The sequence below is a fragment of the Sceloporus undulatus genome, chromosome 6, assembly GCF_019175285.1.
Source record: "Sceloporus undulatus isolate JIND9_A2432 ecotype Alabama chromosome 6, SceUnd_v1.1, whole genome shotgun sequence".
NCBI lineage: Eukaryota > Metazoa > Chordata > Lepidosauria > Squamata > Phrynosomatidae > Sceloporus > Sceloporus undulatus.
Window position 1 is genome coordinate 34,763,558 of NC_056527.1, and position 24,317 is coordinate 34,787,874.

Here is a 24,317-nt window from a genome sequence, read left to right on the forward strand (position 1 = left end):
AAAATTTAATTTAATTTTTAAAACTATTTTTTAAAATTTCTTTGAAAATATCACATTTTACCAATTTTTCATTTTAACCACATAAAACTATTTATATGTAAACACATTTATTCTGTGTGTATGGTATTGTAATTTAAAGGTGTAATTTTCATTTTGTTAATTGTTTATGTCACAACTCTTGCAATTATATTCAGTGATAGACGGGAATTATGAATTATGAGTAATATTAATACAAAAAACATTACTAAAGATTTTGTATGGGTGTGGCAATGGAGGAGGAGAATGGAGGGAGGTGACATGATGCCCTGGTTGACACCAACCCTAGTGGCGCCACTGTCTCTTTTCAGGATCTTTTAAGCTGAAGGCTTTAAAAATGGACAATTAACCAAAGTGGCTCCAAGTAAAAATGAGATAGAAGGAGAAGCTGATTTTGCAGCAAAAACATTAATTATTTTTCTGTCTTTATTAAAAAGGCAGCACTAGAAACCAGCAGAGCAGTCTGTACTCAATGCAACCTATTTCTCAAAGTAAAAAGGGTGGTGGGACAGAATTGATGCTAAAATGTTCTCCTAACCAATCTAAGAGGAACTAGAGGGGTGTAACTAAATTTAAGGGGCTTACAGACTAAAAAATCACACATGGATTTTCTCACCCTCTGATGTGAAGAAGTTGACTGAAGACTGGGAAAGACCAGAGAGAGTGGGGGGGGGGGGGCAGGAGAGGCCAGGTTAAAAAAGAGAGAGAGACATCAAAGACATCTTTGTGCATCACTGCCCCAAAACAGATGGGCCAAAGAAGTGGCTTCCAGCCACTTCGGGGATGTGGCATTCAGATGACACCCCACACACACACACACAAAAAAAGCAGCATGAAGTTACCTGAGGCTGCCAAAGGCGGCCCAGAGCCAACAAAAACAGCAGCAGATTTAATCCACTCCTGGTAGTAACTGGCTCAGGACCATGGTGGCAGCCCGCTTTGAGAGCAGGCCATGCGGTTACCGCAGTCCTGGACCAATCATGGCCTGGTTGCAGCCAGAGCAGCTATATGCCGCTCCTTATCACCCTGCTTCAACATACTATTTTAAAAGCCTTCCTAACGTGAGGAGCAGTCTCCTAAAAGTGAAGGGAACGTCTCTGGGTGGAACAGACATGACTTCAACATGTACTTGCAAAATGACAGAGGTGAAGTGTGCTTGAGGTTCTGATGATGGCTCATAAGTGGTCTCACTAGGAGGGAACAATGGGGTTGCATATACAGGACAAAACCAATCATATATAAATATTTACTCCCTTTGAAATCGAGGTAGGTTTGCCAGCCTCTCTGAAGGCAGTGCACTACCTCTCCATGGGCAGTGTCCCAGTCTGAGCCAGCTTGGCAGTGTATCCATTCAGCCAGGGTGAACAAATTAAGCCCTGATTGCTTTCACTCAGCGAAACCATTTCCAAGTTGGGGAGTGAGGGGCAGGAATTTCCAGTCTTGTAATTTAAAATGAGGCTTGGATTCTCCAAGATGGATAAAACATTTGTGCAGACTTTGGCAACAGACAGCTTTCTTGTCTTATGCATCACAGTCTAATATTTCTGTTTGCTGAACATACCTTGTTACAGCATAACCAAGCAAAAAAGCTGCAAATGGAAGAGTTGAGTGATATAATTCTAATATAATAAAAGCTGAAACTCTTAACAGATATTACTATGTCTTGGCACATACAGCAAAGAGCAAAATTAATTGGAAGAAGAGAGAGGTGCTTGGATTAGGGTGCCACTTATTTTATCAGGCTTTGACTAGCATGTTAATGCTTGGATGTGGAAAAAAGATTTTATTTTTTTTTAGTCCTGACTATATGAAGGGTTTACAATAATGAACATGAAGAATGAAGGTACCAACATTTGAAGGTACACTGAGTAACATTTGACCAGAAAAATGTTAGTTGTTTAATTTATGATTATTCTGTTTTTACCCCAGGAAAAGAGGATGTTTGTGGGATTTTCTGCTCCATGTGCCAAAATAACTTGGCTGGCTTTAGATCTGATGCACTTCAACTGTAGTTTTATTCCATTTTATTCCTGTAGTAATGTTCAGGGAATTTCTGTTTTAAAAAAGTAGAGCTGGCAAACAGATGTTTGTTTTTATTTGGTGTTTTGTTCATCAGAAATGTAGAAGCAGGTGGAAAGCAGGAAATTCTGTAGGGAGAGAAAAGTAATATTAGTTTTGTCTGAAGGTAATACACATGACTTTCTAAGGGTGAGGAGGTGTGAAACATTTAAGCCCAGAGACTAAAATTACCTAGCTACAATGTAACTGCTTGCTTGCGCACTTCAAGGCCTGCCCCAAGAAGTGACAAAGCTCAGACAAGATGGTGTGTGTTTCCCTGTTGTCTTCCAGCAGATGCTGAAGGAACAACTACTGGAAAAAAACTGCTGCTTACTATTTCATTGCCTCTCCTCACCAAATCAGCTGTTTCTCCTTGGAAATAAAAAGCACCTTTTTCCTAATACATATTTATATAGGGGCATCAAACAATCCATACAGTGTCTTGGTCGCTGAGAGTGAACCAATCAGTGAGTGCCCCTGTTCTGAACCAAGAGGATTTGTATGAGATAGCACTGGGATGCACTATTAATCATGTGAAACTACAAGACCAAAATATCAAAGGCAAACTGAGTTGAGTCAGGAATAAAGTGTATTGTTACGTATGCTAGACTTATCCTTATTTACCAGGGACAGATCCTATTTTCTGATATGCGTCCCTCATAAATCGCTAGCGTTTTTTGTCTCTATTGGGGAGATTTTGGAGATCGCCTTTTAATAATATTGTGACTGAACAGACATATTAATTGGTTTTTCTTCCATCGCCCCTCCCTGGAATTGTCTATCAACACAATAAAGCATTGGAAATGTCTAAATTCCAGGGGGGAACATGTAGGTCGCTATATTTTAAAATGTCCATGATCCCGAACCACTAAAGCCGTTGGTGAGGGATTGTGTAAACTGCAATTCAACAATATCTGAGGGGATGAACCACACATTCCTTATTCTCACCATACTTTCCCCACAGGTCCTACAGCCAGATCCACTGCATTATAAAGAGAGTATTATATAGTGTTAAATGCTATGAAAGAAAATGAGAGTGTTGTGATTAAACGTGTCAGGCTAAAACAGAAGATATCTGGATTCAAATCCCCACTCTGTTGTTAAGCTCACTTGGGCTAGTCACTGTTGCCCAGACTAACTTACTTCACAGAGTTGTTATGAGGGCAAGAAGGGAGAAGACCATGCACCTTACCATGAGCTCCTTGGATTAAGAGAAAACACATACATTTAAGCTGTGAAAATTGGAGGAAGGAACAATTTAATCCATGCAGATGACACCACTCTACTAGCAAAAGCAGTAAAGACTTGGAGCAATTACTGAAGAAAATCAAGGAAGAAAGTGCACAGGTAGGTTTACAATAGGACCTTAAGAACACAAAAATAATGACCACAGATTATTTACATCACTTTAAAGTAGATGGTGAAGACAGTGAAATAGTTCAATATTCCCCATATCTTGGCTCAGTCAATCAGAATGGAAATTGAAGTCAAGAAAACAGAAAAAGACTTGGCTTTGGAAGGGCAGCTATGAAGGAACTAGACAAGATTCTGAAGCATCAAGATATTTCATTGAATACTAAAGTTAGGATTGCCCATACCAACATATTTAACTTATTTATATGATTGTGAAAAGTGTACAATGAAGAAATTTGATAGGAACAAATATGACAGGTGGTGCTTGAGAAGAGTTTTACAGATATCATGGGCTGCTAAAAAGACAAATAATTGGCTTCAAGAATCTGAACGCTCCCTAAAAGCCAAGATGACTAAGGGGCTCAACAGACAGACCCTAAGGGGTAGCCTCCAGCCTCCCCTTTCTTAGCTAGACCCTGCCCCAATCCAATCTTTTGAGGGAGCAAAAAGGAGCAAGGAATGCTGTTACCTTACCACTGAAGTGATACCTATTTACCTACTTGCACTTTAACATTCTTTCAAATTGCTAGGTTGGCAGAAGCTGGGACTAGTGGCGGGAGCTCACTCCGTCACACAGTGCTTGGGTCTCGAACTGCTGATCTGCCAGTCTTGTAACTTTCAGAGCCAGCATCTCAACCGGTCAGCCACCATATCCCTCTGGATTAACAAACAGGAATGGATAGAAACTTAACTGTATTTATTTGGCTATAAATTCTGAGCTATACTAGAAAGGATAAAGCTGATTAAACTAGGTCTCAAATATATATCAGAAAGGCATAGATAAGATGAAATGCATTTAGGGTCACCTAAATCTGTAAATGTGTGTTGTGCACTTAGGATTTCTGGCTTAAACTATGAGCTCTACCACGGTTTATCTATTCATCCTACTTTTTCTTTGCAAAGAAAAGTGTGAGCAAAATGTCTGCCTTCATTAAAATTTGTTGAATTTACTAAGGGCCAGATAAATCATTGGTTTGGAAGGCAGGTTTAGCTTAGGGTGGAAACAATGAATTTTGGGGGGAGAATGTAAGAGGGAATTTAGTCTATCAAGAAGGAAAATATTTCTAGTGTTTGTTAGATTAATCAGTAGAACTTGGTTTCATTATTGCCTAACAGCACAAGCGTTTGGAAACTAATAAAAGTTACATAAAATAAAAATAAAAACCTCTTGTTGTTGTTTTCTAGTGAGAGTGAGTTATCCTGTTTTTGAGCAAGGAGGCTCCATAATGGCTGCGGATGTCCTTATCCTATCTCAGAATATTTTGTCTGAAATGAAAAGTGCTATACCTAGCACTTAAAAAACATGTCACTAGCACCCTCAGACATCAATTTGTGTCCTAAACTATTAACACATTTATGTGTACAGTCTGAGATATATTTCATGCCATGCTGTTTCACCGGCACTCTGGAAACATCGATGCCCTAAGTTGTTCCTGTAAATCACGTGGAAGCAATGTACAACAAAGGTTTAACAATCCACTGGCTCTCACTCTGTGTTTCATGTAGCCGTTCAAGCCATGACTAGCATCCCTCATAAGGGCACATTTTAAAATGCAGACGGTCTACCACATGCTTTCATACGCAGCACCTCTTGTGAATAACAGTGCCTCTGAGCAGTTTATGAACAAGTTCCACTAAAATGAAAGGCATTTACATATGAATAAACTTGTGCTCTAGGATCAGAGCTTTGGTGTGCCAAAGCTGTTAGGCAATACAGCTAGTTTTAATAATGTGTACAAAAGCAGGTGGCAGGTTTGTACAATCTGATAGCTTTATGGTGTAGCTGATAAAAAACCAATGGTGGGGCTTAGGGGTGGAGGGGGAAGAATCTGAAAAGAATTGCCAGGGTTACAATCTTCATTTTGGATTACAGCTTTTGGAAGCGTCTGTATTTTGTGTGCTCTGCCAATTACTGTGGGGAAATATTTCCCTCTTCTTAGCATAATATCTTTGTTCTTAACGATGTTTCCATTTAAGTGTGGAAGACTGCATTAGTATATTTCTGAGGGGTAGATAATGAGATGTTTTGATGTGAGCACTGAGGCCTGTCATCCTTCTTTGAAGCATATATACAATATGCCCATCTAAATCACATTGTATGATTGCGTGTAATATATAGCTGTGATAAGACTTCAGAGATAGAAATTCTTATCTTCTTTTATTTGATCAGTGGAGCATAGATTGAGGTGTAAATTATGTGATAAGCAAAATACAGCATATTTTGATTTTCCCTTTTCCTACAAGGCGCAGAGGCATCAAAAAGTTCCTTTGAGCATGGGTTCATCACACAAACCAGCACAATAAGAGAAAAATGGGGTTGATAAAGGAGTTAGGTGTTACTGTGTGACACAGAGTAGAGGCTCATGTTTTGCAGCAAAAGAAAAATCAAGATGAAGGGAAGGGAGCAGATTGTTTACTTGTTTGATGCCTCCCCCACCCCAGGTCTTCAAAATGATGACAACAAAATAATAATAATCATGTCTTTTACATAACTTGCTTGTCTGAACAGCTCACCATCCTGTCCATTGCTCCACTGATGCTGTCTCTGCCCATCTGTTTTGTTTCTCTGGGATTTGCCCCTTAAGAGACAGCTCTTCCAGGCTGCTGTTCCTTGTTCATTGAAATATGATCACTACACCCACAACCCCCACTCATTGGAGAACTCCTGTAATGAACATCCATTAGAATGAATATACTACACACTGGCAATAAGGCTGCCATGTCTCAGAGCCTGGCCCTGGTTTTCCAGTTTTCATGAGTCATCTCATCTCAGAGGGGAGGCGAGAGTGCAAATGCTGCCATTTTAGTGGGTTCAGCTCTAGGCAAGAGATAAGGGCTGTGTGCAGTTGTCCAGCTCAGCTAGCCGAGCAGCAGCTTTTGGCAAGTTTCAGGTTTTGACTGATTTGTTACTGCTTGCAAAGACACTCCAAAAGATCTATATATTTACTTATTTAGGTTATTCCTTCCTTCCCAGACATTATGGCTTCAGGACTCACAATCTGCTTTGCTCTGCATTCACCTAGGAACAAACAGGCTACATTAAAAGTTCCTTATCCCATTTCTCTAAATTAGTGATAGGGGATAATCCCATTTCACCTTAATGTGCAAACAAGTCCTTTAGCAAAGACCTCTCTATTAGGTCTTGTCTACATTAAGGATACACACTGGACTCACCCCAGTCCTGGCCACATCCACAGCAAAATGTCTGTTTTAAGCCATTAATTTGGCTAAAGAGACCCCATGATTTACTCTGGTTCTCTTTGGTGTCTGGACAACTGGATCATGTCCAATTCAGCCCAATCCAGTTGTCCAGACACCAAAGACAGAACCATCTCCCTTACCGTGTACTGAGCAGCACAGGGAAGGGGATAGATCCTTTTGGGAGCTGCCACCACCACGTCTTCCTCAACTAAGCAGCTCCCTGTTCAGGGAGCTGTTTGGCTGACAAGGCAACTGCAGCACCAGGGACAAGGGGAAAAACTGATTTGTACTCAAGCAAATGAATTCTGTTTAATTCAGGGTACAGGGCCCAGTGTGTGTTGTCACCATTGTGGTTGGTTTGGGGCCAGTCTGGGATATAATACTCTGGACTGGCCTCAGATTAAAGGGCCAGTGTAAACGCACCCTCCATTTAATTTGGCTCAGAAACTTCAGGGCTTTGAACAATCCTGACCTGGCAACTATACTTGCATGCTAATGACACCCAAATATTTCTTTATGCCTTCAATAATAGCATCAACTGAGGGCAGTGTATCTCCTCTGAAGGAATGTCTGGAGGAGGTAATTGGCTGGATGAGGAAAATAAACTGAAAGTGAATTCAGATAAGACAGAGATGCTTATTGTCAAGTGCCCTAAATTCCCCATCGCTATTGAAAATGTCTATTGTATATGTTTTGGAGACATACATTGCCCCAGGGCATGATCTAAAGGCAAATGAGGTACCCACCTAAGTCAAACTAATCAAGGCTGATGCACTGGCTGCTATGGGACATCATCATCATATCATCATCATCACTGTCATCTTTAATAATTATTATTAGCACGTGAACTGTTGTAATCTGCAAGCTCCTGGAGTTTCCCTATTCCCTCTGAGTGTAGTTGTTGACATATTCATAGTAATCACAGGTGAGGGAGGGACAGATTTTCCCAATAGCAACATACTAGTGTGAAGAAGTAGCTGTTAATCTCTTGTAGCATAAAAGGAGGAAAGGAAGTGGAAGGAGGAAGAAATGTATCAGACATTTAAGATTAACAAATTTTAATTTTTGAGATTTCCTGATATAAACCAATTTCTTTGGATTCACTGAAAACCATTAGTTTTGCTGGATCATTGTGGAGATGAAAACTACAAGAATTAATTTCTTGTTTTGGCCAAGAAATTAATTTTTTTTTTCTTGCAGCCTGAATGGCTGCGGAGACTGTCATATATAAATTGCTGGACTTTACAAAGAACCCAGTGTTTAGACACAGCCGATGCTCAGATAAGTAAGTGGAGCAGAATCCTATGTAAGCCCCTTGAGTTCATTGGTAAAAGACACAAACAGGATATAAGCATACTGAACAGAATAATATAACAACACTGAGACCTCTCCAGGGGTGTCACTAGGGTGGTGCAGGGGGTACAGATCAGAACAGGTAACACCCAAAGTGGAGGGCTGATCCCAGTGCTCCTCAGACATCAGGTTTTTGGCAGACACAGGCTATGGCATTCACCTGCATCCCCTTAAAATGCTGGAGCTCAGTGGAAAAGATGATTTTAGTGGGGTGAGGCTCAGTGGGAGGAGAAAAGAGAGAAAATAGTCAGCCAGTCCCTGAGGGATGGCACGATGCTGCTCCTTTCCTAGCCAGATGGGGCTGCAGCAACTACATGCCACGGCCCTGATCCAGCCTTTCCAGGGCACAAAAAGGAGCGGCAAAAAGCAGCTCCTTTTTACGACCTGGAAAGGGCACGATAGCTGTGGCGCCGCAGCTATACGGTGCTGTATTGTGTGGACACAGCACTGGAGGATTGCCATGATGCAGCGTGCCATGTGAAGTGGCGTGCAGCATCACGGTGACCTGGGGCAGAGTCAGGGCATGAGTCATGTGGACGTAATGCCCCAACTCTGCCCCCAGGCCAGCCTTAATGGTCGGTCTGAAGAGCCCTTAAATTATTTTAATTTTGCTAGTTGTTTGTGTCACAACTGTTGCAATTACATTGACTGATACATGGGAAATACAATTTAGGAGCGACATTAGTAAAAAAATTGTTACTAAGGATTCCGTATGGTGTGGCATGGGAGGAAGTCATTGTTGGGGTATGCGTGACACCATGTGTTGCCACACTAGGTGACACCAACCCTAGAGACACTAGTGGACCTCCTCCTTAAACTGACTGTTGGTGTTGTTGTGTGCCTTCAAGTCTGTTTCAGACGTATGGGGCTGGGAGGACAGATAGGTACTAAACAGTGGCCTGAGTCTGCTGTAGCCAGAAGAGGATTGGACATCTGCGGTCTGCATGGCCACTTTGGCAGTTGGCCATGCAGACCGCAGATGTCCAACCCTCTTCTGGCTACAGCAGACATAGGTGCCGCCAGGACTCACATTATCCTGGCTCCTTTTTGCTTCGGTCTTAAGGACCAGAGCGTGGTTTCAGCACAGCTTCTGCGCACTATGGAGACATGTGTCGTTTAATAGGCATGCCTCCAAAGCAGCCAGAAGCCACTTCATTCAGCCCATCTCTTTCACCCCATGGAGACCCAAAGGCAAACCTATTATGGGGTTTTCTTGTCAAGATTTGTTCAGAGGGGGTTTGCCATTGCCTTTCCCTAAGGCTTAGAGGGGGTGACTTGCAGAAATAGTCAGAGATAATGTGAAGACAACAGCAACCGTGTTTTTAAAATTATCTTTTAAAGAAGCTTTGTATCTACACTTTAATGCTTTTGTATTGTTTTTTCACTGCAGAAATAATCCAGTATGACACCAGTTGAACTGTCACAGCTCAGTGCTAGGGAATCCTGGGAACTGTAGTTTGTTGTGGCACCAGAGCTCTCTGATAGAGAAGGCTAATGCCTCACAAAACTACAATTCCCAGAATTCCCTAGCACAGTTAAAGCGTTCTCAAACTGAATTATTTCTGCAGTGTTTTTTTGAACCTGTTTCTTTGAATTCTACGATTCCCAGGATCCCCTAGCACTGAGGCAGGACAGTTAAGGCGGTTTCCAAACTGGCTAGATTATAGCACTAGACTCTTATAGCGCTACTATTCCACTTTCACTGCTCTGTCTGCCTCCTGTTGCATTCTGAGTTTTGTAGTTCAGTGAGGCCTAAGAGCTCTCTGGCTGAGAATCCCAAATGCCCCTCATTAAACTGCAAATCCCAGAATGCAACAGGAGGCAGTCAGAGCAGTTAAGAGTGGTATAGCAGTGTTATGAGTGTAGTTTAGTGTGGTAATGCGGAGTGTTATTTCTCTACAGCAGCGGTTCCCCAAACTGTGCCCTTTAAGAGATTTTGGACTTCATCTCCCAGAAGCCTCAGCCATGTTGGCCAATAGCCCAAGATTCTGGGAGCTGAAGTCCTCAATCCCTCATTGAACACAGTTTGGAAAATGAGAACAGTGCCATGTTCTTGTTCAGCTTTAAGAGATTTGGGACTTCATTTCCCAGAAGCCTCAGCTATGACGTCCAATAGCCTGGGACTCTGGGAGCTGAAGTCCAAAATCACAGTTTGGGACCACTGTGTTTTGGGCCGCTTCTGAAGAGCAAAGCACTCTTCCCGATCCGAGTGCTGGCAAAGAAAAGCCTTCAGGTCTGCCCAGGGCGCATGCGTCCGAGCCCACCGGAAGTTCCTGAGGCGGCGCGGTTCCTGTTTCTGGGTTTTGGGAGTGAAAGGAGGAGGCTAGGGAAGTGCATCCGGGGCGGCGCTTCGCCTATTGTCTGGGCGACGGAGCTGGCCTGCAGGGACGCCGCAGCCTCTCTTGGCCTGAGGGCTTGGCCGCTTCCCGTATGCCCGGCAGCGGCTGCTCGGCTCCAGTGAGTAAGTCCGGCGGAGGAGCCCCTGAGGGACGGGAACGTACTAAACGTACTAAAACAAAGGGCAGCACTTGCCCATAGGGAAGCCATACTTGCCCCATAGAGAATACTGGCCCCATAGAGAACCATTGGGGAAATGCTTGCCCATTCCCTATAGGCAAATATTCCCCAATGGTTCCCTATGGGCAAGTATTCCCCAATGATTCCCTATGGGCAAGTATTCCCCAGTGGTTCCCTATGGGCAAGTACTGTATTCCCCAGTGATCCTATAGAAAAGTATGATTTCCCTATGGCCAAATACTGTCATTAGTTTTAGTATGTCCCTGAATATATATATTAGCTGTTTCAGTTTTGGTCACATCCTACATTTTGTCCTCTATTATCCTACATTTTTGTGGGCCCCGGTCCTCCTTTCCAGTTGGGACCTGGAGGAAGACGAGGCGTCCTCTCAACCATCCCATGGGAGGGAGCCTTTTTTTTTTTTTTGCAGCCCCATCACACACAAACACAAGCGATAATAATAATAATATTTATTTATTTACGGTATTTATACCCTGCCCTTCAGCCCTAAAGGCTCTCAGAGCGGCTTACAATTATTATTATTATTTTAATTAGATGGTTCCTTAACCTCAGGCTTACAATTTTAAAGCTGTCAAGATTGGTAATATTTCGGATCTCCTCCAACAGGCCGTTCCATAATTTGGGAGCAGCCGATGAGAAGGACTTCTGGGTAACCGCTGTCAACCTGGTCTTTATTGGCTGAAGAAGGTTTTTCCCAGAGGACATAGCCAAATCCAAAGACATAGCCGTGTTAGTCTGGAAAACCCGATCAGAGAAGGGATCTCGCAGCACCTTTGAAGGTGAACTGACAAATAGAAACTGGGGCAGCATGAGCTTTGGATGGACTTGAGTCTACAAATACGTTTGAGCTGTTCCTCTGAGGCTGAGAGAGTGCAGCTCGCTCCAGTTTCACCATTGACTTTCCATGGCCAAGCTGGGACTTGAACCCTGGTCTCCAGAGTTGTAGTCCAACGCTCAGACTGTTAGATCTCACTGGCTTGGAAGAGGACACCTTGCTCATGATTCTTAATTGGTTTAAATCCTGTGGCTTGCATTGAGTCTTCTTGTTGCTGTGTACAGTCCTCCCTCCAAATTAATGGGCGGTCCATTCTGGGGAACCCCCCCCCCGGTGAATTTGGAAATTCACATATATTCAAGTCCCATAGGCTTGAATGGATGCATGCTCCCATGCGTGGGTATCATGGGCGCGGCACTGTTAACTTTAATGGAGGTTGCCCTTCCGTGAATAATCAAAACCGTAGATCTCAAGTCCGTGAAAATGGAGGGGCGACTGTACTTTCAAGTCGTTTCGGACTTATACCAACCCTAAGGCAATCATATCCCTTGGTAACACCTGTTCAGAGGGTGTCTGCCATTACCATCCTCCGAGGCTGAGAGAGTGTCACTCGCCCAAGATAGTGGGTTTCATGGCCAAGCTGGGAATCCAGCCCTGGTCTCCAGAGTTGTAGTTCAACCATGTGTAATTTTAAGAGGATTTATAATGATCATTCAGCCAATATATATCTTATAGTCAAACCACTACACCCCACATGAGCTTTTGTAGACTTGAGCCTACAAATGTATCTGAGGGAACATACTTAAGTCTACAAAAGCTCATGCTACCGACTTGTCTTTCAGTTAGGGCCTGAACAGACAGGCCAAAATAAAGCTGCTTCGGGTCACTTTGGAGGTATGCTGTTTAAACGACGCATGCATCTTAAGAGGCCGGAAGCTGTGTCAAAGCTACGCTCCAATCCTTAGGACTGGAGCGTGGCTTCGGTGCAGCTTCCGGCCTCTTAGGACGCATGCATCATTTAAAGAGCATACCTCCAAAGTGACCCGAAGCAGCTTTATTTTGGCCTCTGTTCAGGACCTTAGTTTCAAAGGTGCTGCAAGATCCCTTTGCATACAGAAAATAAAGTGATCGTTATGGTGGTGAAACTTCTCCTTTGAAAAATCCTGTGATTCGCCCCTTCCCCATTGCATCTTAACATATTGGAACCAGAAAAAGAAACATGTCTCTCTCTCTCTTTCTATTTTTTTCTCTCTTTTTCTCGTCTTTTTTCACAGTGGATCGTAGCTCAAAACGGAGGCAGGTGAAGCCTTTGGCTGCTTCCCTGCTGGAAGCTCTAGATTATGACAGTTCAGATGACAGTGACTTTAAGGTTGGAGATGCTTCAGGTAAATGTTTTGCCCTTCCTTGTGTTTCACAATTTCTTTAGGTTGGATACCCCACCCACCCCATATTGCTGTCTGCTTTTTAATTCAGTTGTATTACTTTACATGCAAAACATTTTTAGGTTTTGGTCCCTTTTTGTTTGAATGGAGAAGAACTCAGATCCATTTGGCAATCATTTTTCTCCATCAGCCATTGCCCAGGAACAGCTCAGGGAATGAAAAATAAATTTGAAGGGGCCAACAAGACATTGAAGGCTGGAGAGTTGGGAGAGTGGTCTAGGATATGGGGGTTCTCCAAAGATCTTGGACATATGCTGTATTCTCTCAACATGCCCTCTTCCTCTGTCCCTCTACCAGGTTTTGTGCCTTTCTCTGTCTAGGCTCACTTTTCTGGCAATGCCTTCAAGAACAAATCCTTTCTGCCCAGTTTTGTCTATCTTCTCATATCTGCAAATCAGCCATTTTCAGAATTACTCTGATCTATCTTTTTGTCTTGGCCAGCTGTCCAGCACTGCTATCCTGTCTTCCAGTTTCCTGTTTTTCTTCCAGCCTTCTGTTACTTGCTTTCCTTTCTCTCTTCTAGCTCTTCACATATAGTTCCAAAATTCTCTTCTTCTTTTTTTCTGCCTCAAAGCCTGTAACCCCATTCTAACTTTTTGGTCATTGATGCTCTGTTAGCCCATCAACAATATAGTTCTAGAAACTGCTGGTGAGAGCAAGCATACGAAATGTTCATAGCACATAGAAATTCGATAAGAATTATGATGGATCACACCAAAGGCCTGTCTGGTACAGCATTGTGTTCACACACAGTGGTCAACCAGATGCCTTTAGAAAACTGTCAGCAAGCTTTGAATGGAGTAGTCATTAGTAGAACTGTACAGTAATTCAAATAATGGGATGAGACATATACCTTTGTGTATGAGTATTCAGCACTCAATAGGGGGACTTGATGGAATGGACTTCCAACTGAACTGGCACAAAATCCACTTAAATTTTGTTCTTGAGTTCTTGTCATGGAATTCTTCTGCCTTGCAACAAGTTTTGTAGATATACACACTCGTGGTGGAACTTTTTTTTTGTCTTGAATTTGCGCTGTGAGTTGCATGCTGACTTAGCCACAATTAAAATAGACCCATCATAATTACTACAATTTAAGTTAATCATGAGTAACCTGTTGATTTTCATAGATGTGCTTTAAGCCTGACTAAGGTCCAAAACACACTGCAGAAATAATTGGCTCATTGCTAGGGAAACATGGAAACCGAAGTTTATTGTGGCAGCACAGCTCTCAACAAACTACAGTGTCCAGAATTCCCTGGCATTAAGCCAGGTCAGTTAAAGTGGTCTCAAATTGGATTATTTCTGTAGTGTGTTTTGGACCTACATCTACTAAAGCTAGCTTTGGGCATACATTAACTATGTAAGAATTGTGCATTGCACTACGCATGTAAGCATACATTCAAATAATGTATTTCTAGTCATGTGAAGTCGAAGGCTTTCATGGCCGGCATCCATAGTTTTTGTGGGTTTTTCGGGCTATGTGGCCATGTTCGTCAGGAAGAAACTCCTCTAGAACATGGCCACATAGCCCGAAAAACCCACAAAAAACTATTTCTAGTCATTTTTGGAAAGCAACGCTTTGGAAAATTGCAATGACTGCTGATTTGTGCATGCTGTTTATACATGATTAAAATCACTACACTTTTTTCTTTAAAGCCAAGATTTGCATGGTAAATGCATGTTCCAAGTTTAAGCATCTTTGTAACTTTCGGTTTGAAGACACTGACAAACAGTGCATTAAGATTAGTATACTAACATGGTTTTTTTCAAGTTAAAATCTTTTACAGCATTTCATACTGTAAGTCTGAGCTGATATTTTATAAACTTGTACAATTTTTTTTCAGTATTATCAAGTAACAATAAATAGGCTATATATGGATTTGGACAAGATGGTTCAGTGATTTAGTGTTTTAAAGTAGAACCAAGCTACACAGAGATCATTTCTTGGTGTACAACATTTAACAGTAGCTGCAAAGTCTATAGAAATATTTTTTGTAATGTAACTGTAATTCTGATTAAAATATTGAGCCAGCATGGTGTAATGGTTTCACTATTGGACTATGATCCCAAAGACGACTGGGTGCTTGAGCTAGTCACACTCTCTCAACCTCAAAGGAAGGCCAAGGGACCCCCCAACCCCCAGAGAAATTTTTCCAATTAAAGCCTGTGATAGGTTCAATTTAGGATCATCAGAAATCGAAAACAACAAAGGCACACAACGATAAGGTGCACTTGAGGATCATTGTTATAAAGAAATAATAACCTCTAATTTATTGGTTGTACATTGCTCAGAATAATTCAGTAAATATGCTCAAACAACAGTGCATATTTTCAGGAAATGAATGATGGAATTCTGTATATCCTATTAGGTTATGTAACTTTACATAAACCCAACTGCATATCAGAGATGCTGAGAAGCCCCTTTACTGAATTGTGAAGATGTATTAACTGAACACCAGCAAAGGTGCTCAATGTGTATTGGTGCCTGATGTGCATTGGGACCAATTGATGTGTATCAAGACTAATGCGAGCACATCCTGTTGTATATCAGTCCCATTGTGTAACTTAAAAGCAACTTGAAGACAAAGAAATATGGAAGTTTGTGCAAAAATAGGAGAAATAACTAATCATAATGCTGCTGTCTAACAAACCCCTCAGGTTTTTTCTGGAGCACCTTGCGGTCTGGTAGCTAATCTTGATATCTATGAATTGATTCAAGTATCAAAGAGAATGTGCTTCTGAATATTCTACGGGCTCGAAAACTCAATTAAGAGGGCAGTCTAGTCCTGCATGTAGGTTTTCCATAGGGTTTTGGTTACATGAGATAGGCCTTGGGTTTGATTTCCCATGGCTCATTATCTTACAATAAGGTAGCATAAGCTTTCATATACTTAAATTTACATCTGATGATGTAGACTTAAGTATATGAAATCTTATGCTACCCTATTATAATACCCTCCTGGACATGACAGTCCGCATCCCCCACTGCAACTGCTTCTGCAAAACAAATGAACAATTTTGCCCCCGGGTGTTCTCTGGGGGACATTGGGGCTGTTCCCATCATGTTCGGGGGCCTTTCTGTCCTCCTAAAAAGCATTTTTGGGGCATTTTCAGACAAAAAACCTTTTGGAAAAAATGTGCAAATACTTGTTTTGACTTCGAGGGAGGTCCAGGAGGCCTAGCAAACATAGTAGAAATGCCTTTCACACTCCCTAGGTGTCAATTTGATTTTGTTTTCCCTCCCAAAAAATTAACCCTTGGGGACCTCTGGGAGGCCATTAAAATGGTTCTAGGGAGTTGCATGAAGCATACAGATCACACTTTGCCCACCCATGGCCTATATAAAGTGCCATTAGTATTTTATCGTTTTATTTTTATTTGTTAAAAAATATTTTATACTGCCTTTTGAGGCAAAGCAACTTCTAAAGCTAATTTCCAAGGCATTTTTTTTTAAAAAAATAGCTATCATAACACAATAAGCAGCACATTAAAATAACCACTATGAAAACATAAAATAAAAATTGGCATCCTTTCATCTAAAATCTGACCAAGTCATCTAGCTCTTGAAGACCTGTCTTAAAACATGATGGGATGCACATACATAGCTCTGGTAAGACAATAAGGATGGGTCTAGCACCAAGAAAACAGTATTGTGCCTGCCAGTCAAATAATTCCTAATAGTGAGGTCCTCCATGACTAAGCCTAAAACCCAGGCAGATTGATATAAATGAAAGAAGCCCTTCAGATAGTCTGGCCCTAGAACATTCAGGGCAGTAAATGACTTGAAGTTAGACCTACAAATTCATAAACAGCAAGTGCAGTTACTTGGTACTGAATTGGTATTATATGCTGTGACTGCCTAGCTCTCAAACTGCCACATACTAATACTGAAGCTGCTGAACTGTCTTTAAAGAGAAGCAATATATAAAGTCTGTGAAAGTAGTCAAGTCAGGTTGTAGCTAGGACATGGTTGATTGTAAACAGGGACACAGTTGGCAAATTTGCCAATGCTGGTTAAAGCTTACATGTACTTCTCACACAAGTAGTGCTGGTTTCACAACAAACTTCTAGCTATACAGTTTTCCATGCATAATGAACATAGTCCTATCCAGCACTAATTTCAAACCTCCACCCAAACTGGAAGGTCTTCCCCTGACAGGACCTTATCTGGATTTAGTCTTAGCTTTTTTTGCCCTCATTGACCCCTAAACTGATCCTAGAGAGCCGTTCTGTAGCCTCCATGTGACCACTTGGAAAAAAAATAAGAGGTAGAGTGTTGTGTCTTCCTACTATTGTTAATTAACAACTGTTCTTCTGGTTGCACATGAACAGTCAGATTAATGGTTACTTAAATAGTACTTTACAACTACCAGATGCTTTTTTGTGATAACTCATATCTGCCATTGAGAGAAATCTACTTTGAATACACTGCAATTCAAACCCATCTGTTCATGCATGTTTGGGTAGCTTTGTAGTGGCAATTGCAGTTGGTCATATCAAAAATTTGCCCCCGTGGATTGGAATATTTTAAAGCATTCACATTAACCTTGTGAATAAAATTTTGGTTTTCAGATACAAGACCCACAGTCCTGCTGTCCAAGGTGAAGGGCAGGATATAAATTAAATAAATAAAAATACAATTTGTGGTCTTTTATCAGTAGTCAGCAATTTGCTTTACTTGGTGGCATTTTTTGCTAGGTAAGTTACACCATAATGCAACATTAATTGAAATAATTCAAATTCACAGTTTAAGGACTTGATATTAACACTTGATTCCCCTCCCCTTGCTTTTGAAAAATTGGCTAGCTCCTTAAACCACACCAGTTACATGTTGTTTATATGTTGTTCTTTGAACACCCCTGTAACTTTTGCTTGATATTTTTAAATGAAGAGGCAGAAGTGTAGTGATACATTTTTGTCTCCACTGTTGTTTGAGGAAAACTGTGCCACAATTGGCAATTTAATAAAGAAAGATAATGTATATCAAAATTAGCAGACTTTGTTGATAAAGAATGTTGAGATTCATTCAGCATTTTAATGTTTCAAATGTGGAATGAAAATTCTGAAAGTTTTGCTTGTTATGTCACCTGAATCCTTGAATTGTATTTTATTGGAGTCTTGAATTGAGAGTGATCATAATAAATTGGGAATATAGAGGTTGTCCTTTAATTAACTTCCTTGTCGCTTTGAGTCTTACCTCATGCTTACAGTCTTCAGGTCTCTTGCGTATGAGTGTTCATAAGAAACGCCATTTATTATCACCTTTTGAATATAGGAGATAATAAACCTACCACTGCCTAAATACCCTAAAGGCACCAGATCTCATTTGATCTTGGAAGCTGAGCAGAATCAGCTCTGGTTAGTACTTGGATGGGAGACTGCCAATAAATACCAGATGCTATATCTTAGAGGAAGGAAACCCTATGAAATTCATGGAGTCACCATAAGTCAACAGACAAGTTGAAGGCACATACACATACAAACCTGCTATTATTCATACAGTCACTAATCATATTTTCCTGTCAGTGTCTTTGTTCTCTTGAGGACAATCTGTTCAGGAGTTGCATGATGGTAGTGGGTGAAGTCAAGTGCTGCCATTTGGTGGGGCTGAAGCTAGTGCTGGGAGATGTTACAGCCAACAGTGAGCAAATCCACAACCACTTTCCTTTCTCTCTCTTCCATCTCTGTCCCTTTTATCCAAGCCTTGTGAACTGAGGAGGGAAAGAATGGTCTCGCAGAGGCCTGAACTGATCATTTGCAGAGATCTTTAAAGTGAGAATGAGAGCTGCAATTCGAGAAAGAGTTTTGCATATATTTGTGTTATCAAGATATTTGAGGAATTTGGCTTATATTTTTGTAATTATATTGTTTAAATAAATTTGCTTTACAGAGTTTCCCATTTAGTTGCACAGTCGGACTCCTGCTCCCATCCAGCAGATGCCAAAAACTGCAGGATCTCAAGTTCTCTTGTTCTTAATGGTGGTGCATGCATACATTCATGCACATGCTACCATAAGGGCCAGTGGGGTTTGCCATCTGCGAAGGCTCAAATATGCAGATGGCAAGCCTGCAGTTGGGGCAGGTGGGCTGTACAGGAGCAAGATACATATATGTTTGTGTGAATAGGCCTGACTGTTTGGGTGGGTGCAGTTTGAGCAAACTAAAGTAAATGTCAAAATAAGCAGGGGTCCAAAAAATTTGACGTAATTTACTAGATAGATGTTATATGTCATCGTTGGCTGCTTTTCTTCCCTAGATTCTACAAGTGTGCAAGAGAAGTTAAGACAGGAGCAAGGAATTTTCACTTTGCTCTGAGCTCTGGAACATTTAGAAGCCATGCTGTCAGATGCTGCTTCACTGTGACATTAGACCTCCTCAGTTTGCTGTATTTGCTAGAGGGCTCAGGAGATGAGATGAGAGGAATGGCTGTCTCATGTCATACTGGCCTTAGAAGCAGTCCAATTAATGCAAGTTATTTTGGCGCACACTCTGGACCTTGTTTTCTGTGCTGGGTGGGGTGGGGTGATGATGATCTTGGTGTGGAAGAACTCTCTGTAGTTCCATTGTCATGAACAGATCATTATTCGGTAAGGTTTAGAGTCACTGGGACTTGGAATCTCTACAGGAGTGGGGGACCAATTAGGATGGTCTTCCCAGGAGGCTGATGGATCCAGATGGATTCCTGAGTGCTCTTGGGGAGTTTTGTATCACCTCGGAAGGTGCTTCTGTTGAAGCTCCAGCCGACCTTTGGAATGAGGAAATGGCCAGGGTGGTGGACACAATTGGTCCTGAGATTTCCCTTTTACGGAGTGGAGCCAAACCAGCCCCCTGGTTCTCCAGGGAGTTAAGAGTGATGAAGTGAGAATGAGACTACAGTGATGTTGGCAGAAGACTTGAAATGAATCTGACCAAACATGGACTAGAGCCTATTTGAAGGCCTACTCTATGGCAATGCGGGCAGCAAAGAAATTATTTTTTGCTACCAGCATTGCACCTGTATGGAATCATGCAGCAGAGCTGTTCCAAGTGGTCAGGAGTCTTTTACACACTCACCTTCAAGTAAAAAATGCAAACCACTTGGCGGCATGCTGTGAAGAATTTGCACTGCACTTTGCGGATTAAGTCACTCAGATCCGCTCCGACATGGATGCTGTAGGCACCTGTATGTCCATTGTTAATGGATACTTTTCAACTTGTACATCCTGATGATGTGGACAGGCTCCTTGGAGAGGTGAAAGCTACCACATATGTCTTAGATCCGTGTCCTTCTTGGCTGATTAAACAGGCCACAGGGGGACTGGCTCAGTGGGGGAAGGAGGTAGTCAGTGCCTCCCTACAACAAGACAAAGGCCCAGCATGTTGTGAGACCTTTGTTTAAAAAAAAGCCATCCCTGAATCCTACTATAATGGATAATTTTCGACCAGTGTCCAGCCTACCATTTTTGGGCAAGGTACAGGAATGTGTGATGGTTTCCCAACTCCAGGGGTTTATGGATGAAACGGATTATCTAGATCCATTTCAATCTGGTTTCAGACCTGGCTATGGAACAGAGACAGCTTTGGTCATCTTGGTGGATGACCTATGCAGGGAACTGGACAGGGGGAGTGTGTCCCTGTTGGTTCTACTGGACCTCTCAGCAGTTTTTGGTACCATCAACCATGGTATCCTTCTGGGCTGCCTCTCTGGGATGGGACATGGAGGTACTGTTTTACAGTGGCTCCGTTCCTTTCTGGAGGGGTGAACCCAGAAGGTGGTGCTGGGGGACTCCTGCTTGACCACCTGGCTATTGGCCTGTGGAGTTCCTTAGGGTTCTGTGTTGTCCCCTATGCTATTTAACATATACATGAATCCTCTGGGCGAGATTGTCTGGAGTTTTGCAGTGCAGTGTCATCAATATGCAGATGACACTCAACTCTACTACTTTCCACCTCAATCCAAGGAGGCTGTCCTGATTCTAAACCAGTGTGTGCCATCAGTAATGGACTAGATAAGGGCAAACAAGTTGAAACTTAATCCAGACTAAACAGATGTGTTCCTGATCAGCCATAAGGCACATCAGGGAATAGGGATCCAGCCTGTGTTGAATGGGGTCCCCCTGAAGACACGGTTTGTGGGGACACGAGAGGGGGCCTTCTCGGTGGCTGCCCCCTAGACTCTGGAACTCCCTTCCCAGGGAGGCCAGAATGGCTTCCCCTTGTTGGCTTTCTGCCGGCAGGCTAAGACCTACCTATTCAGACAGGATTTTAAAACGGAATGTTTGTAAAGGACCAGCTTGTTTCATCTTAAAATGTTTTATACAGTTTTATCTTTTTAAAATGTATTTTATTCTTTTAATAGCTGTCTATTTTAACATTGTAATTAATTTAATTCCTTGTCAATGCACCTCTTTTCTGTTTTTTATTGTATTTTTTTTAATATTGCGAAGCCACTCTGAGTCCAAGTTCTGAGAAAAGAGCGTGATACAAATAAATAATAATAATACAGTGTGCCCGTGTGTTACGCGGGTGCCATATGCCAGAAGAAACAATGGCGCGTGCGAGCCGCTGCGCACCGCCACAAGCATGAGCCCCATTACTTGCAATGGGTCTCGAGCATGTGGGTTTTTTATACGCGGGGGAGGTCCAGAACAGATCCCCCGCATAAAACAAGGGTGCACTGTAATAATACATACTTACTACCAAAGCCCAGAACAATATGAATATTCTGATCTTGACTCAAGAGAATCATACTGTGCTGGGCTTTGGAACAGGCAAGTGCTGGAGGACTTGGGATTATGGAGGTAATAATAATAAATAATAAAAATTTTATTTATATTTCCCCGCCTCTCCCATTGGATCGAAGCAGGGTTACAGACTAGGTAAAATCCAACATGTACATAGAAATCTTTAAACAAATTACTAACATTAAAATCTCAGCATATCAGCCACAATTATCAATTAAATTACCAGTTAACAGTACAGTCGGGGAATAGAGCAGCATCTCTTCCAGGGAACATGTCAGTCAGTATATGGTAGTGTTGACTTGAGGGCTCTCTCCAGAGATGATCTGGGAAGGAGATTTATGGGGGCCTGGGAGAAAAATAATTGTAACCAGAGTTGGATAATGACATGATACTGGTTACATAATGGTAACAAGAGTTGGGAAACAACATGATACAATTAATGTTACATATTGGGATAATGAGAACATAAGTTTTTTTAAAAAATAATGTAATGACAATGACATTAACATTGTAACTTTTTAAGTAGCATGTTTTCTTGTTAATTGTAAACCATTGTTTTAAAGTGTTAATTATGGCAGATTTTTATTTAAGTATTTTAAAAAAACAAAAAGTAACTTTAAAGTAATGCAGGAGTAACAGTTACTCTTTAAGTAGTTAATGTTTATAAGATGTTACTGTAAAATTAGAATGATAAATCACTTTTAAAAAATTCATGCTGTAATAAGGAAATGGTTTTAAATTTGGTTTTTAATGAAGTGTCCTTCAGCTTGTTAAGGATATGATGATAATAGAAAACTAGATTATTTCCATCCTCATTGCTACAGAGATAATAAGAGTGTAGTGTCAGCCTGTCTTCTAGGTGGGTATTTTTTAAGGTTCTCTGGCTCGCTTAACATTCTCTTACTTCATTTTGCCTTGATGTATATTGTCTTATGATGACCAGATGTTTTGTTTTTCAGTTGCACTTGAAAGGTTGTTCCCAGTTATGATTATTGTGATTACTATTATTAAAATTATCATTGTGATTATAATTGTGATTAAATATAGAATTGCTTTGTACAGTGTGACCCAGCACTCCATTGGATATGTTCATGTGAAGAACTTTGTATATGCCAGATCTCCTGAAACTGTATCACCATTGTGAAGAAAACAGGTCTCAGGAAAGCTATGGCTGGGTTTATTAAGGCATTAGTCACATGTACGGCTCTTCACATGAATGAAACACCTAAGAGTTTTAGTGTGAAAAGTATGTTTACTGTGCACATCTGAACTGGCTTAAGTTGTAAAAGCAGAAATGCAATTTAAAAATAATAACTAGTTACCTCCTAAAATAAGTGCTAATACAGGGTGTCTGAAAATTATCTCCACAATTTGAATTATATCTAGAATTGAAATTGTAAAGATATTTTTCAGATACCCTGTATAAAGCCCAATCATTTTCTTTATCTGAAATACATTAATGATTCACTTATGCTGTTGATAATTTTATTATTGATAACATGAAAAGTCAAATACGGTACATTAAAAAAGTATTACAGCAGTGATTCTGATACTACTTTTATTCCTTTGATTTGGAAAATTCCCAAAGTGCTGCATATAAAACAGTACACTAGAATTGAATGTAATTGCTTATATGTATTGACTAAGATTACAGGTTTTACAGTTAACATGTTCATATCATATTTATGTTCATGGCTAAAATCAAGCAATGGAAAGAATCTTCAATATTCCTCAGTTTTATTTGGATTAGGAAGAATCAATGTTCTTTCCAATATGTAGATATCTATGATGATAGTATTTACAGTTAGCCCGCCGTATCAGCAGGATTTGGTTTTGAAGCCCCCTATGTATACCAAAAATTTTCTTATTCATAAAGTGGGACAGTTCGTTTTAAATTTAAAATGCCTTAAAATACTGTGTATATAAGATTTAATATTATGCCCAGTTACGATGCTTGAGCAAAGGTTTTTCTGTCATAGGCTTTTAAAAAAATATTTTCAATGCCACACTACAAGAGCACGACAAAAACTTGTTTTGTCTTGGTGAAAACATTGAACTTTATCTGCTACGTCTAGTGCAGGCTGGAGAAAAATGTTAATCTTTTACACCTCCAGAATAAAGGTTTTAAGTTCCTACGTAGCAGTTCATTGTCAGACTTTTGTTTGATTATGAAATAACATTGTGGGTAGATGTCTGGATGATGTAACAATGATTTGGTTTTCTCATTTTAAAAAATCAGCTGCTTAATATAGTGTGGCAGGCTTCACTAGAGTAGTTTGGATAATGGCTAGTATATGTAAAAACATTTCTTGTTCATGTTATTTATTGTGATGGAGACAGAAATTCTTCTTGTTCTGCTACATAATAAAACATTCTTCATCAGTAGGTTGACAATGTTAAAACAGCTATGGCAATTTTTAAAAATGGGCCAGATGAAAAATAGGCTGAGTACCATAAAAGGAAGAATATTAAATTTGACTAAGTTAGTTTCCCCAAGCCTTTTAAAATTCTTTTTAAAATTCTTTTTGGTACATTTTGCTTTGGAACTCCTTTTTTAAATTTTCATATGCTCAACAGATTCTGAAGGCAGTGGACATGGCAGTGAAGATGGATCTAAGGATAGCGGAGATGGCTCCTGTAGTGAATCAGAAGAAAATATCTTGGAGGAAGATCTGGCAGAAGAGGAAGAAAAAAGAGAAGAAGAACAGCCTAAAAGCTCAGGTGGAGAAGAGCTGCCAATAACAGAGAAAGAGGTGATTAAAACAGAAAAAAAAG

The 24,317-nt window shown here is 40.9% G+C and overlaps 1 protein-coding gene across 1 annotated transcript in view; it reads left to right on the plus strand.

Annotated features, from left to right (window-relative positions):
• The first annotated feature begins 10,359 nt into the window (after positions 1 to 10,359).
• PHF14 (PHD finger protein 14) overlaps positions 10,360 to 24,317 on the plus strand; it is a 176,566-nt gene continuing 162,608 nt past the window's right edge. Inside the window, 3 exon segments of the mRNA XM_042474907.1 lie at positions 10,360 to 10,522; positions 12,649 to 12,759; positions 24,120 to 24,316. Of these exon segments, the coding sequence (XP_042330841.1) occupies positions 10,492 to 10,522; positions 12,649 to 12,759; positions 24,120 to 24,316 (339 nt within the window). The 5' untranslated portion in view covers positions 10,360 to 10,491.